Source organism: Antennarius striatus, chromosome 7, assembly GCF_040054535.1.
Source record: "Antennarius striatus isolate MH-2024 chromosome 7, ASM4005453v1, whole genome shotgun sequence".
NCBI classification, from domain to species: Eukaryota; Metazoa; Chordata; class Actinopteri; order Lophiiformes; family Antennariidae; genus Antennarius; species Antennarius striatus.
In genome coordinates, this window is record NC_090782.1 from 11411381 (window position 1) to 11426419 (window position 15039).

The window sequence follows — 15039 nt, forward strand, 5'->3', positions numbered from 1 at the left end:
ACGTGGCACCCCAAAATGCGCGTTAGTCCGAGTCAAGATATCGCGAGATTTGGACTGTTGACGCCGAATGACGTGACTCGTCAAACACAATGGCGGATGCCGCGGACGAAGCCCTTCAGGGAACCTGGTAAGTATTTGTTTGCTGAATGACGTGAAAATATTTTCTATTCTCAACAAACTTGTCAAGGTATGATGATACAGTTTTCATGTAGCTTCACATAGTGGTGACATGTTGATCCCAGTAGTTACCAGTGGTCTACAACCAGCTCGTACAAGCTAGTGCCTGACAGCTAGTCAGCTAAAGCTAATTAGCCAAGTTTTCTTTGATGGAATATAATTGCAGTCGTTAATTAAAGCACAACTTCCTGAAAAGCTACGGTAAACATTTGTTGGCATCTGTTAATTTTTTTTTGCATTTGACGTGTTTTGCTTCCCTTTAATGTGAACCAGAAGCTCCAGCTGCTCTGATCGGATCTAATCAGAACCGAATGACAAGTGTCTGACCTGTCAGACTAGTTAGAAACCTGAGTGGTTTGGAGATAATCATAGAAATATCCTGTTTGTGATGGTATCTGCAGGAGAAAACCACCTGTTATAAATAGACCAGCAATATACAGCAAATTTTGTTTTATTGCAAAGAAAAACCAAATATTTTAATGTCCCATTATAAACCACGCTCTTTGTGCAGAGATTGGTTGACAGAAGATGATGGCTGTTTCCTTTCGTCTGGCCAAACTTTGTAACTTAGGTACCTGATTAAATAATCAGTTAACTATCAGGATAGCTGATGTGAGTATAGGTTATTTTTTCCATTTTGTTGATGGTAAAAACAATTTTATCATAGCAAAATAACTTTAATTATCTAACATATTTCAAAGTTACAACGTGCTTCATAAAAGACTTAATTATTCACAGTGTAAACAGCAAGGATTATTCTGATGTTATTAAAAGTTAATAAATATTAAATGGAGATTTTACCTGTGTGTCGTGGTTAATCTATTGACCCTTTAACTGTGTTTTCTATTTTTCTTCAGGGACCAGGATCTAGCTGAGGCTTTGGACTCCGGTGGCTCAGACATGGAGATGGAGAGAGGACTCTTCCTGGTTCAAGAGGATTCAGCTCAACACAGAGTCAAAATGTGGAAGGTGAGAAATACAAGATGAAACCGTCCATACTTGCTGAAAAACACTGCCTATTGCAAAAGCAGAATTGTTTTTATAACAGTGTACACAGGATGATAGCTGGATTGATAGGTGATGGCTAACTCTTGATCTTATGTAGACGTGGGGGTTCAAGTTGTGTATCAGTTGTGGCATGAGGGCGTCCAGTGCAAAAAAAAAAGAAAAGAAACCGTCCACGTCTACAGAGCAATTTGACTCTTTATGGTGAGCTGTAAAACAAAAAAGGGAAGATAAATAGAAGATAAACTTCATTTATCCCAAGATGTGGAATTGACATTGTGTAGGAGCGAATGAATTGCCGCTAGTAATGTTTATTGAAGCCTGTATATCAGAAAGTCAGTGTCTTTTTGTCAGATAAATGGGCTGCTGAGATGAGATGTGTATTCAGGGTCATGTGACGCCATACGAAAGGCTTCATGCACACTAGAGAATGCTCTGTAACTTTGATAATAATAGTTATTCACTTGTATGAGATGAATAAATACTGTTGTAACATTACAAAATTGAAAACCAAAGTAATAGGTGACACATTTTCTGGCCGGGTTTACTGTTTTTGTTTTTTTAATGAGACAGTTAACAAATCCAGAAACATGTGATCATGAAGTGTTCTGGTATCAGTAGCTGATTGGCTCACAGATAAATCTTGTCTTTTTGTTGGCAGATTGCTCTCAATGTCTCTGGTAAAGGAGACAGTCTGTCTCCGTGGGACGGCGTTCTTGATTTACTAGAACAAACCCTCATTCACAACCGCAGTCAACAGCTGATTGGTGAGTGGACTCCTTGACACGGTCCTGAATTGTTGGAGTTACTTCAAGAGTGCAAACACACACACACACACACACCAGTTTGGTTTGGAGAACGTCAGGTTCCAAATCCTAATTTATCTGCTGCAGTTAGAAAGAAGTGAGCCGACCAGACAGCTGCGAGCTCATAATAACATCAGCCACTACAAGCAAAACACATTTTCTGAACTATAAATAGTCTAATTGTGTTGTGGATAGGAGGTACATTTACACAAGATGAATTGTTAAAAAGAAGAAGTTAATTCCAATTAATCTACATTACATTGTCACCCAGGTATATACTTTTTTTTGGTGTTAGTTTAACATACAGTGTATACAGCCCCCTGAACACAGCACACAAGGTGGCCTGTAAGCATGCAGTTATTACACAACATTAAACTATGCATCGGGAGGCAGAGTGACGGGCAGCGGCTTTCGGAACGCACCCCAATTGAGCAGCTTGTAGGGGGGGACGGCGCCTTGCTCAGGGGCACCTCGGCAGTGGCTGAGCGGTGAGCTGACGCCTCCCACTGTCAGCTCACACTCTTGTAGTATCCTGGTGGGAGCGGGATTCGATCCACCGATGGCTGGAGCGATCTTTCTACAGGACATCTGCTCTACCGCTGAGCCACTGCCGCCCCCTCCAAAAGGACAACATTCTGCCCATGCATTGAATTACTGTTAAATTACAAGCAGAAATCATAAAAGGAGCATCATCACACAGAAACAGAAAATGGGTCTTTTGAGATTACATTAATTTTTTTTAACCAAAACATCCACAGAATGGACTCGTAGGCCTCTTCTTGTAGAGTTTTTTTTAAAGCATACACACAAACACAAACGCAAAGAAACGGCAGGAGAGAACCAAAAATTGTGTTTATTGGACTACATTCATTGTTGTTATGATTTTAGAAACACAAATACCTTTTCTTACAACTTTTCTCAAGAGTCCAAAATAAGCATCTTGTGAGAATGATGCACGGAAGAACCAGGCATCCAGAGGTCCTTCGTGTGTTATTTAGTCTTTCAGGTTTATCACACATTAGATTTCTTCACCACTGCACATTCTCCTTCACTCTGCTTTTTTGTTTTTGAATACCAAATGAGAATTCCATCATTCTGTGCTGATACTTCTATAAAAACCCAACCAACGCTTCCTGCTTGGGTTTCCATCTTCAGACCAGCTGGGGGTGTCGGAGGAAGAGAAGAATGACATGGTGTCCGATGTTGAGTCAGTCATCACTTTCTACTGCAAATCCCGAAACATTTCCTTCACTCCGGACCTGGCCTGGCCGCACCTGCTGAAACCACTTCTAGGGCTGGGGCTGCCCCGCAGCGACCTGTACAACTGCTTCTATGCTTTCATGAACAAATACATCCCCAGGTCGGAGCAACATTTATTCATGCTTCATATTCCACTCACAGGAAGTCTGGAGAACAAATCTGAATAGTAACGTCTGTCTTGTTTCAGGGACTGTGTGACAAACGGTCGGCCGTTCCACCTGTACAGACTACTGCTGCAGTACCATGAGCCAGAGCTCTGCTCCTTCTTGGATACCAAAAAAATCACACCGGACTCCTATGCCATCAACTGGGTGTGCATTTGTTTTTCACAGCTTCTTCCAAGTTATTCTGAAACATTTTGGGTTTTTTTAATCATAAACATTTTTATATCCTTGTTTGTATTTCCTCAAAGATGGGAAGTCTGTTTTCCAGCCACTGCCTTCCAGAAGTTACGCAGGCCCTGTGGGACTTCTACCTCCCGCAGGCTGACCCCTTCCTCATCTTTTTCCTCATGCTCATCATCCTCGTCAATGCCAAGTAAGAGGCTGTACAGTGACACACGATCATGCTGAAGAACCTTGAATATAAATTTGAATTATAATTGTATTTCTCTGGTTTGTCCTCAGAGAGAGCATCCTTGCACAAGAAGGAGACAGCAAAGAGGAAATCATCAGTGAGTTTGTTTTGCTGTTTTATTTTGGGATTGTTTGATGTTATTTTAAACACTGGACCTAAAAGGTTTTCTTTGTAATAGAAATGCTGGAAGCATCTCCTTCTCTGCTGGAGGCAGAGGACATTGAAGATTTGTTTTCTTTGGCTCAGTATTACCAGAGCAAGACACCTTTGTCACTCCGAAAGGTAAAGCGAGATGAGCAGATAAACTGCTGGATGGAATAGTGCTGAGAAGAATCAAACTGCAGTATTAATGTGTGTTTTTTCCTCCATAGATGAACCAAAATCTGTTTGGAAGCAGCCTGGTGATGCTGAAAGAGGAGGACACTGACTTGAGTCAGGCTCTCTGCCTCCCCGTGTCTGTCCCTGAGATCCTGCAGGCCAACCAGCTGCAGCAGGTCATTAATAGTCACACTGTCCTCATCTACACAATAAAGTTTTCACTATTTGAGAGTTAGACGTGTACATAGAATTAAAGTAAACACTCTTGTGATATCGCACCTTTATTTTTAGGATGGGGTCCGTTTCTTTGTGGTGGACTGTCGGCCTGCAGAGCAGTATAACTCTGGACACCTCTCCACAGCTTTCCATCTGGACTCAGACCTGGTGAGAGCAGTCTGTATTGATTCTCAGATGTGTGGAGAATACCAATAATAGCAGAATAATGAGTGTGTTATCCTTTATTCCCCTCAGATGCTTCAGAACCCATCTGAGTTTGCCCTGTCGGTGAAATCCCTCCTGGAGGCTCAGAAGCAGTCTTTGGAGTCTGGCTCCATTGCCAGCGGGGAGCACCTGTGCTTCATGGGCAGCGGAAGGGAGGAGGAGGACATGTACATGAACATGGTGCTGGCACATTTCCTGCAGGTGGGGGGTATGGAGGTTGATAGATATAACTAAAAATCCCTTATTTTTGCGTGTTTGCATTTTACTTTGCATTTTGCTAATTATTCTTTCTTGCCTCAGAAAAACAAGGAATATGTCAGCATTGCGAAAGGAGGTTTCATGGGTAAGTGGATGGTCATTACTATTATTATAGTAGATCACTTGACAACCCCCATCATGAAAGTTTTTGTCTCTGTCTCCATGCTTAGTTTTGTACGCCTCTGGCCATATAAGCAGTTTCAACATTTGTTAGAAGTGACAATTCAGAGTTGTGTGATTGCAGCTCTACAGAAGCATCTTGTCGACATGAATGTTGAGGGCCTCGACTCATCTTACCTCCACTGGATCGTCAGCACCTCAGGATCCCACAGCAGCCTCAGCTCTGCTGATGTAAGACGGCCAAAAACATTTAGGAACAGATGCAGCAGGACCTTGCTCTGCATTGATGTTTCCATCTTATTGCTCTTTTTGAAAGCATCATTTTTCCTTTTGACACAGGGAGAGTCGCTGAGTGGCCCTGGAGATGGCAAAGGCGTCAAGTCCCTGGTCAACAAAATGACTTTTGCTCTCAAGTCCAAATCAGTAAACGTGAAAGAAAAGATGATCAGCTTTATCGAGAACACCTCCACCCCTGTAGAAAGGTGAGGCCTATTTCCTTCTCTTGTGTTTTGATTCTTAATTAAAACTTGAATAAAAGCAAAGGCAGTTAAGTCACCTCATGTAGAAAACAAACGTCACATTTCTTAAATGTGAAATCAACCAAAATTGACATAGTAGCACATATTGGCTGCTACTGCATTTTATTTGGGGAAAATCACACTGCTGGTCAAATATTACACAACCTGCAGCCATCAAACCAAACACTGACTAACGTCGTTTAGTTTGACAGTTTATTGTATTTTCAGTTCACCATTCCTTGTGCCTTATTTCATACTAGAATATCTTTCAATCTGCCCTGGCCAGAGAAGGTGGCTCCTGATCGGTAAGAGCTAAACTGACATCAAGCTGCTTGTCACCAGCATGTCCACTGGCTGTAGACCAGTGCCAGTCCGCCGGGTCCTAGGGAACGACGTCTGGGTCACATTAACGCATGCTTAGCAGCAGCATCTCTGCCCACGCCACTCATGTAACACCGCGTTACCCATACAGTATGGCCAGGCTGCTGAAGAGGTGCCACGGTTCTGTCCATGCTTTCACTAACAACACTCACCACTGCTGTTTGGTTCACCACTGAAGCTGCTGTGGCCTGTCAGGACGCACCGAATCATCTGTACATCCACAACCCCCTGAGGCTGCTGTTACTTTCTTTCCAGTAGGATTGGCTAGAGGGACTCTGTCTAATTCGATGAATGAACCGGTCTGATGTCATGAAAGTTGATTTAGCCGCTAATCGTTATGTTTGCATGCAGCATTCAGCAAGTCGGTGTTATCTCTCAGGACCGCTGCCATGTTTTCTCAACCTACACCAGGCTGAAAGATTTGAAAAAAAATTTTTTAATTTATTTTTGTGATATTAGGACTTTTAAGAAGAAAAGTTCTCTGAGTGATGCTGAGAGTGTCACAGTTGTCCTGGTGGATTGTGGTGTTGCTGTACTCCCATTCATTGCCTCAGATGTTGAATTTAGTCTTTCACCTTGTGGTGGAATTCAGTCTGTTGCTTCAAACCACACCTGTTTGAATTATTAGCCTGGATCAACCCTACTCTAGTCTGAACACATGAAGGGTCTTAGCAGAACCTGTCACTGCTGTTTGCTTACAGATGCTCGTATCAACCTGTTTCTCCATTTTGTTGTTCTTTTAGATGATAAGCAGGGCTTTGCAGAAAGATGAATCCAGTGTGAATCAGATAAAAACACTATAATTTGCTGCATATAGCCCTGAATATCAAATACAAACTAATCTCTAGGTTCTCTTAATGTCTCATTAACCCTTTTCTTTAAATCTAACAGCTTAATTTGGTGGTAGCGATTTAAGAATGTCTTACTGCAGCCTGGAGTTTGTCGTGCCATCTCTGTGTGAAGGCTTTGTGTTACACATGTTTCATCACAGGCATTCATGAAACTCACATCCGTTGCTTTCCCTCTACAGACACGTGAGTAGCAGCGACCGGGTTGGCAAACCGTACCGTGGGGTAAAGCCTGTTTTCAGTATCGCTGATGAAGAAGAGTACGATACTGGTAAAGTCCACTGCGTGTCACGGCAGTGGAAATTAAGCTAATGAGTTCAAATAAGGTGAGATTTGTAAATAAGAAACAATAAATTGTTTTTTTGTATTCGTCATTTCTTCAGATGAGATCGACAGCTCCTCCATGTCAGACGAGGACAGGAAGGAAGTTGTCAATGTTCAGACTTGGATACACAAACCAGATGTGAAACATCACATTCCGTGTAATGAGGTAAAAGAAACTGGACACATGTTCCCGAGGTGAGTTGTCAAAGCAGGAACTCAAGAATCAAGAACTTTCATGTAAACATGACTATTCTTTTTTTTCTTCCTCAAACATGAACCATCACATTCATGTGGGAATCCATGACAGACTTTAATCTGCTGTTTCCTCAGCCACTTGTTGATCACGGCGACTCACATGTACTGTCTGCGGGAGATCGCCTCGAGGAGAGGCTTCGCCTACATCCAGTCCAGACAAGCACTGAGCTCCGTGGTGAAGATCACATCCAAAAAGAAGCACCCAGAACTCATCACCTTCAAGTTTGGCAGCAACAACTCAGCTGGAGTGGAGATCTCAGCAGTCGAGAGGTACTGATTTCACATCTCATATTTCACTGATCATAAAACTATCATTGTTAATGAGTTGGTGCTGGTTACGCTGTCTGAAGTCAGGAGAGGCAACGCAGCACTTAAGTGTGAAACCGCGCTTTGATCCACTCTGCTTTACCTCATTGAAGGTAGTTCAATATGTTATTCATATAATCCCAGCACTCCAGTCACAACATTTATCATGTGAGTCTGGGCAGACACAGATACATACTGGAACTGGACTGGTGTGAACAACTCAAACTCAGTTTTTGTTTTGCAAAAAGACAAACAGTATTAGTATCCTGTTTATTGGTAGTCATTACTTGTGTCCTCTGCTTTCCTCCCGTCTCAGATACTTGATACCCAATGCAGGCGATGCCACTAAAGTCATTAAGCAGCAGATCATGAAAGTCCTGGATGCTCTGGAGAGCTCGTAAATGAAACAGGGTCTGATGGCCAGCGGAGACACAAACTGTAAGAAACACCTCCGTCTGCCAGGAGTGAGATTCTCCTGCTGTCCCTCCTGGACAGACCCAATGCAGCGGACTGTGAAGCTCTGTGTTGTCTTTGTCTGGGACCTGGGGACACACTGTTGACTACAGGCCTGTGGGACTGACTGGATGATGACACACTTAGGTGCTCTGCAGTCATCAACCGTTCTTATTCTAATTTAAGACAATATTGATTATACTGTATGTTTCTGTTGATTATTGATAAATCGTGATTTCATCGCTGTGCAATTCTACTTTATCAGCTTTCCTTTGGCCTTAACGTAGCGTACGGACTGACCCGCTCAGTCTCTGCCTCGATCCTCTTTTCCAGTGTCTCATTTTTGACCCACGTGTTTTGTACTCAACGTATGCAGCTCTAACAAACCTCTTCATTTAGAAAATTTAGAGTAGCTTTCTTTGAACCAACTCAACATTTAGACTAAAAGTATCTTTTCCGACCCAGTATAACTGTGTGGTGGTTTAACTGCAGAATTCCTCCCTTTGATAGGATTTTCTTTTCATTTTGCTGTATTAGGGGTGTTTCTGGATGATTCTAGGAAAAGATGTTTGTTTAGTTTCAACAACCAACAGTTCTTGTTTACAGGTGTGTTTACAAAAAAAAAAACAGATCCTGCTTCAAATGGTTTTAACATTCTGTAGATTTGGTCACTATTAAGGCACCCCCTCACCAAAAACAAATAGCACAAAGCAGTGCTAGCACATGAGACAAGACCACCGTAACTGTATTTGATCTTTTATTGTCCGACAGGCATTGAGGACATTTATAAATATGTGAAGTATATGTTGTGTAAGCCGCTCTTTATCAGCACAGACTTTTGCGTCTCATTGAGAGCAAATCCTGATAGTTAGAATATGCAGTAAAACTGACTTCCAACCAGCTCCCGTTTCTTTCTATTCATTCTATCTGCTTAACCTCATCACTAACCTCATTCCGTAACAGTTTGACGTAGATCTCAACAACGATTCATAGCCCAAAGTAATTTTCCATCCAATTTGGAATCATCCTGTGACTTAGTCTTCTCAATGATCCTATAACAAATATTTTTTTAATCATCTGGAATGCTGCTACTTTCCACATATTTACAAATAAAAGATTTTTGCAGCAAGAACTGTCCTTTGCACTTTTAGGCATGGGAATGAAAAGAATGTGTAAGAAGTAAATTCATTATATCTATATTTGGAATTTGGTCTGTTCTCCATTGTGGAAGTGAAATAGGTTTCACCTGTGTGCCGCTGTTGCCTTTGGCCTCATGCCTGTGAAGAATGATCCTGGCAACCTGTCGCATACCTTCCTGCTTTTCCTCTAATCTCTGAATCTGATTTGGTCTTTCCCTGCTTTGTTCTCATTTATTCATTTTTGTCAAAGTCCAGCTGCGTAGGCTGGTTCAAGCGTGTCTACAGTGATGCAGCATATTTTTGACGGCTCCAGATGAAAGTAATTTCCAGAGAGTCCCATTTGTCTATTTTAAATGAAACGGTGGGGAGTGGTCCAATTTAAACATAGTGGAAACCAAAACTTGAATCAGAGACTCGTGAATTGACTTGTTTTACATCGGCCTTTCATTGCATTCCCATCTAATCCATGCAGTATGTTGTAATTTTGTGATTTTTCAGTATTGACTGGAACATCTCTACCAGTTGTATTACATTGCTCTGTAAAACCACTGGCTAGGATGTCACCACTAGTCAATTTGTCTCAATCTTGAGTGTTATTTGCACCTTACTGTACTGCTATTATTTTCTAAGCATTACTGTTTTTAATAAATGGAGAATATTTAACCTCAGCTGTTTACTTGTTATTCTGTACGTTTACATAAAAACAGTGGTATTTGCTTTCTTGTAAATTTAAAGTCAATAAGCCATTCAGGGGGTGCCTACATTCTTCCTCCGGGTTGGGAAGTTATTTGCTAAATGGATTTATCGGCTTCTTTGGTTTAAGATATATTTTCATTCCATGTGAAAACCAGGAAAGAATAACCAATAGCCAAATGTCTTTCTTTACATTACGTTTAATTTGGATATGAAAGTCCATTTCAAGTACTGAGGTCAAATCCAACTCTTAATATGATCCGTTTGTTATTCTGTTCACTATACTGCACTAAAATTACTTAATAACCATTCTTTCCTCTTGCTGTAATGTTGGAGAAGTTAACTTTCCATGCAAATTGTAAACCTACAAAATATTTTCAGCAACCACTCATTCAAACGATGCAGCCTGGAGTTTTTCAATCAGGCTAACTTAGCAGCTGAGTCTTCAAGTCAAGTGAACAAATTAATGTTACCACAGGTTTTACCACAATGAACTCAACTAGAAATAAACGACTAATCATTAAACCTAACTCTACTATTACCTAGTTTACAGATAAGGCAGGTGAACCAGGACTTAAGACACTCATCGGTCACACTCAATGTTTTTAAAAGTTTTCTAATGTTACAACTGAATTTTTCCGTCCCTCCCTGATGACGTACTAACGGGGCGTCTGCAAGCTTCGCAATAAAAATTCGTAACGTCACACAAACGTTACGGAAGAGTTCCAGAGTAGCGTGTAGATGTGAATAGATTCAACTCACATCTACAGATGTTCTTCATGTGGTTTGACTGAACTTTAGTTTCATGAAGCCATACCAAGGCTGTGGACTACATTAAGACTCTTATTTTGAAAAGCAATTCCGCGCCCCTGGAATCACGTGACGCGTTGGTTTCCTCTGGACTGTGACACCGAACACTTCTGCATACATGTCAACTTTAGCAAAAGCGATGTCCAGTAAGTACACATCTCCCTGTTGTTAATTTGTGTTATAACTAATCGACTCTTATAATTATCAGTTAATTATCTGTGCTGCAGTCCACCGACACGTCCTCCAGTCACTGACATTCACGTGTAAAGTTAAAAGGTACTAAAACATAGTGACGGTCTGTTGTGCCAGCGTTCCGTCTGGCTGTGATCCAGCTGCATGTGTCCAGCGTCAAGGCGGACAACCTGAGCAGAGCCCGCGGTCTGGTGAAGGAAGCTGCGGGTCGAGGCAGCCAGTTGGTGCTGCTGCCGGTGAGTCGACGTGCAGGCTGGGGTCGGTCGGTTCTAACAGCTGGTGCTGAAACATGGCAGCTTGAAGGTCTGTTCGTGCTCCTTACTCACAAAAATAAAGTCGTCGGTGTCAAAACGTCTATCAATGGCTTCTTGTTTTTGTTGTTGTGCTCAAGCTAACAGCCAGCGTGCTGTTGCAGCTTTCTCCTTCTTTTAAGTAGTAAGTTCTTCTGTCCCCTCACTGACTCTTTTATTCTCTCTAAAGTCGTTTGTTTTTCCTTTCTTTTGCTAGCTTGGGGAAACGCATTTGGACATGTATTCACACATAGAAGCATGTGAGGTAAAACTAGCGCTTTTTTTGGGGGGGAGCAAGTGAAAAAGCACAACTTCCAAATGACATAATAACCGAAAAGGATTATTAACATTTGATTCTAGAAGACAGTAAATGTTTACATTTAAGCACCCCTTCGATCTTCGCAGTTTTTATGTTACAAACTGACCCTGGCCCCCCCCATCAGAGAAGGGGAAAGTTATGTGGCCCTTACAGGAAAAAGTTTGAGGACCCCTACTGTAATGTATTCTTAAAGGGAGCGGCCCCTTTAAGAAGGTAGTCATGTGACTGAGGCAAGCATCTTGACAAGCGTCAAGACAGATGTGTAGGAGAGAATCTGGTTATTTACCAAAACAAAACATAATTCAGAATCAGATCATGAATAAAATTGACCCAGGGTCAAGTTGGGGGTTGGGGGTCACTGATATAGATGCACACACAAGTGTTTTGATGGGATGTGGTGGTCGTAAATGTAGATGCGTTTTAACTATGGATTTAATCGGTGGAACTACAACAATAATCACCTTTAGGGAGAGGGCGTGATTAAGACAGAAAACAAACAAACAACTTCTGCTACTTGTCATTAACACAGGAGTGCTTCAACTCCCCCTATGGAACCAGCTTCTTCCCAGCGTATGCTGAGAGGATCCCAGGAGAGTCCACCCAGCTGCTGGCGGAGGCCGCGAAGGAGAACAAGGTTTATCTAGTGGGAGGTAAGGAGGCCTGGTGGGGTCACTTACACACTGGAGGTGTGGGAGTACCTTCCCTTCAGTGGGTACCTGTTAACTCAGATGATAGTCTTTCTCAGGTGTAACTCTGGGATGTGTATGCATGTTGTTTGATTCTGGAATTTTTTTAATGAAATTGAACCGTTTGCGATATGTGTCGTTCACCAGGATCAATCCCTGAAGAAGATGAAGGGAAGTTGTACAACACCTGTACAGTGTTTGGGCCTGACGGACAGCTGCTGCTGAAGCACAGGAAGGTGTGTGTGCTACTGGACCCTCGGTTTAAACCTCAAAGAGCTTTTAGGCCCACGTTCACCAGCTCAAGGTGCTTCCCTCCATCTGTCACAGATTCACCTTTTTGACATTGATGTTCCCGGGAAAATCCGCTTTCAGGAGTCTGAGGTCCTGAGCCCAGGCAACCGTTTGTCCGTGTTTGAAACACGTGAGTGACTCCTCCTGACTTCCTGACATGTTAAAATGACGAGCATCATTTTAACATGTCTTCTCTGCAATAACAGCATTCTGTAAAGTGGGCGTGGGGATCTGTTATGACTTGAGGTTTGCTGAGCTGGCTCAACTCTACAGTAAGAAAGGTACGTGACTCGACTGTTCTTTGGCCGTCTGCTGTTTCCGCTGCTGAGTTCGACTGTTGATCAGGTTGTCCTGTTTGCCTCCAGGCTGTCAGCTGCTGGTCTACCCAGGAGCCTTCAACATGACCACGGGTCCGGCCCACTGGGAACTACTGCAGAGGGGCAGGTGCTAAAAACTTTACTTCAGAAAAATAATTAGTTGATATTCTATATGTTCCTCTGACAATGATTTATATGTCCCATTTATACGATTAACATCCCAGATTGTATTGTATCCCTGACAGGGCCCTGGATAACCAGCTTTATGTGGCCACAGCATCTCCTGCCAGGGATGAGACGGCTTCGTATATCGCTTGGGGTCACAGCACTGTTGTTAACCCATGGTACAGTAAGAACAGTGTAACTTTGTGACTGTAATAGAGTGAATTCATAAGCTAAAACTACAAGGAAGCAGTGGACAGAAGATTGTCCATCAGACATGCTGTGAAGCCACAGCAACGTGAAAGAAGGCATGAAATGTCCAATTAAACAGAGAACCGGCTGAAAGACAAATAAAAGGCTCACAGTTGGTTCCACTCTTTATGTGTGTAAGTGACACGGAAGTGGGTAGATGTGTTTACCAAAGACAGTTGGCCTCAGTGTCAGATACTCAACTCACGGCTGTGTGTCCCACAGCCGTGACAGGTTCATTTTCACTTGTGTTCTATCAACCCTCGGTGTTCAGGAACAGACAACACTAAATGAGGAAGTTTTAGAGTTGAATTCTTCCTATTTCTTCTTGATTTATGACTGAAGTTGATTATCAATAGTTTGAGATCTCTGTTGTCATATTTGGTTTTCAAATTTCATGGTTTTTGAACTGGGGACAGGTCTGGACTTGGACAGGGACCAGTCTTGTAGCTGAACTCTTTAATTCGCTGTTGTAAGGCAGCAGAATATATCTTCACTGTTTCTCTGTAATAATCAAGATGTCCCTGAAGAGAACTTTGTCTGTATGGCACCACATGTTCAAAAGCCTGTCTGTACCTGTCAGCATCACAGATGTGACGGTTTCTCAGGACATTGTTGTACAAGTGAGTCTTGTGAGTTTTAATGATGTGTCGCATAAGGAGATGAATACCAGGGGTACTCAATGCTTGTTTCTGTTTTTGCCCCGTATGTAGTGGTTCCCCTGATCCTTCGCATCTTTTACTGATTTTGCGGTCTGTGGTTATCGCACCTTGTTGTTAAACTAATGGATTATTTGCCCACGTAGCCTAGACTGGTGTATTTGGTGTTACACAACTGTTATTAACCCAAAACCAACTTTTTAGAGGCGCATTGCCTAAATAAAATACCCCATCAACTTTATTAATATGCAAAATTATTGAAGTTGACGTACAACTTAAGGTGTACTGTTTTTGTTTAAAGATGAATCTAATGAACGATCACAGGTTTTATTATAAAAGATTTAATTTTTCAAGTAAATAATGCGGAGTAAAATCTACAGAATCCCAGAGTGAGACTTTGTAAACTCTGAGCAACATAAAACGAAGAGACAAATAAGATCAACGTTGCATCAGAGACTGCAGGTGGTCAGATACTGGATCATATTGAAAGTTTTTTGTTCTCCTGCTGTCTGAATGTTTCTAGGTTTTAAACGTTGCAGAGTTGACATTGTTGAAATCTGTGGTTTCAGGGGAGAAGTCATCTCAAAAGCCGGAGCAGAGGAGACCGTGATTTATGCTGACATTGGTGAGCGAATCGGCGCTCTGCTTGTATCTGCAGACAGTATTGATAGAGCCTACACTTATCCCCTCTCTATCTGATCCCAGACCTTCAGTATTTAGCAGAAATCCGGCAACAGATCCCGATTACAGCACAGCGTCGGGACGATATCTACATTGTGAAGGAAGGATTGAACTGATCGCTGCAACCTGGAGAGGAAGGTGCAAAGACACCAGATAGGAATGAAGCAGCTGACGCCATGTGACACCAAAATGAAGGCTTAAAGAAGTTCAAGGACTCTAAAGTTACTCTCTTCTTCAGGTTGCACTTTTGAAGAGTTTTTTTTAATGTTTTGTTTTGTTTTTGGAGATATAAATTTCTCAATTTCTCCTTCATTGATTTCTGCCCACATTTTCACTGTCATGTTTCTGCCATGATGGGAAAATTTAAACACAGTAGAACTCAAAGAGCTCCATGAGTGATTTTTTAAATCTTTATTAAAACAAGTCATAGCTGTGGGAAACAGAAGAATATGAAAGCATGATATACGTATGTAGTGTATTAGTGGGTGACCCACTAGTGTCAGAA

The 15039-nt window shown here is 42.0% G+C and overlaps 2 protein-coding genes across 3 annotated transcripts; both read left to right on the forward strand.

The window, feature by feature from the left end:
• The first annotated feature begins 75 nt into the window (after positions 1-75).
• Positions 76-9848, forward strand: tbc1d23 (TBC1 domain family, member 23). 2 transcript variants are annotated; one of them, XM_068320213.1, is made up of 19 exons: positions 76-127; positions 1035-1146; positions 1844-1949; positions 3144-3348; positions 3436-3559; positions 3661-3785; positions 3875-3921; positions 4003-4106; positions 4196-4318; positions 4434-4526; positions 4614-4784; positions 4884-4926; positions 5086-5192; positions 5301-5443; positions 5740-5784; positions 6891-6979; positions 7092-7227; positions 7363-7557; positions 7910-9848. In XM_068320213.1, exons 1-19 carry the CDS (start codon positions 90-92, stop codon positions 7992-7994), a joined length of 2091 nt encoding a protein of 696 aa, XP_068176314.1. In that variant the 5' UTR covers positions 76-89; the 3' UTR covers positions 7995-9848. The 2 variants fall into 2 exon arrangements, with proteins under 2 accessions (XP_068176314.1, XP_068176316.1); XM_068320215.1 differs by lacking the exon at positions 5740-5784.
• A 905-nt stretch (positions 9849-10753) lies between these two features.
• nit2 (nitrilase family, member 2) lies at positions 10754-14695 on the forward strand. The gene is made up of 10 exons (XM_068319170.1): positions 10754-10834; positions 10998-11116; positions 12019-12139; positions 12323-12411; positions 12503-12596; positions 12673-12747; positions 12832-12910; positions 13029-13127; positions 14423-14478; positions 14559-14695. The coding sequence occupies exons 1-10, from the start codon at positions 10807-10809 to the stop codon at positions 14648-14650; spliced, it is 852 nt and encodes a 283-aa protein (XP_068175271.1). The 5' UTR covers positions 10754-10806; the 3' UTR covers positions 14651-14695.
• Positions 14696-15039: the final 344 nt, after the last annotated feature.

Bases quoted from the DNA above. Each gene is read 5' to 3' on its own strand.
- nit2 (XM_068319170.1), top strand. From the start codon at position 10,807: ATGTCAACTTTAGCAAAAGCGATGTCCA. The intron at 10,835-10,997 runs GTAAGTACACAT...CTGTTGTGCCAG, and splicing joins TTTAGCAAAAGCGATGTCCA to CGTTCCGTCTGGCTGTGATC. The intron at 12,748-12,831 runs GTACGTGACTCG...GTTTGCCTCCAG, and splicing joins TCAACTCTACAGTAAGAAAG to GCTGTCAGCTGCTGGTCTAC.
- tbc1d23 (XM_068320213.1), top strand. From the start codon at position 90: ATGGCGGATGCCGCGGACGAAGCCCTTCAGGGAACCTG. The intron at 4,319-4,433 runs GTCATTAATAGT...CTTTATTTTTAG, and splicing joins AGGCCAACCAGCTGCAGCAG to GATGGGGTCCGTTTCTTTGT. The intron at 6,980-7,091 runs GTAAAGTCCACT...TCATTTCTTCAG, and splicing joins TGAAGAAGAGTACGATACTG to ATGAGATCGACAGCTCCTCC.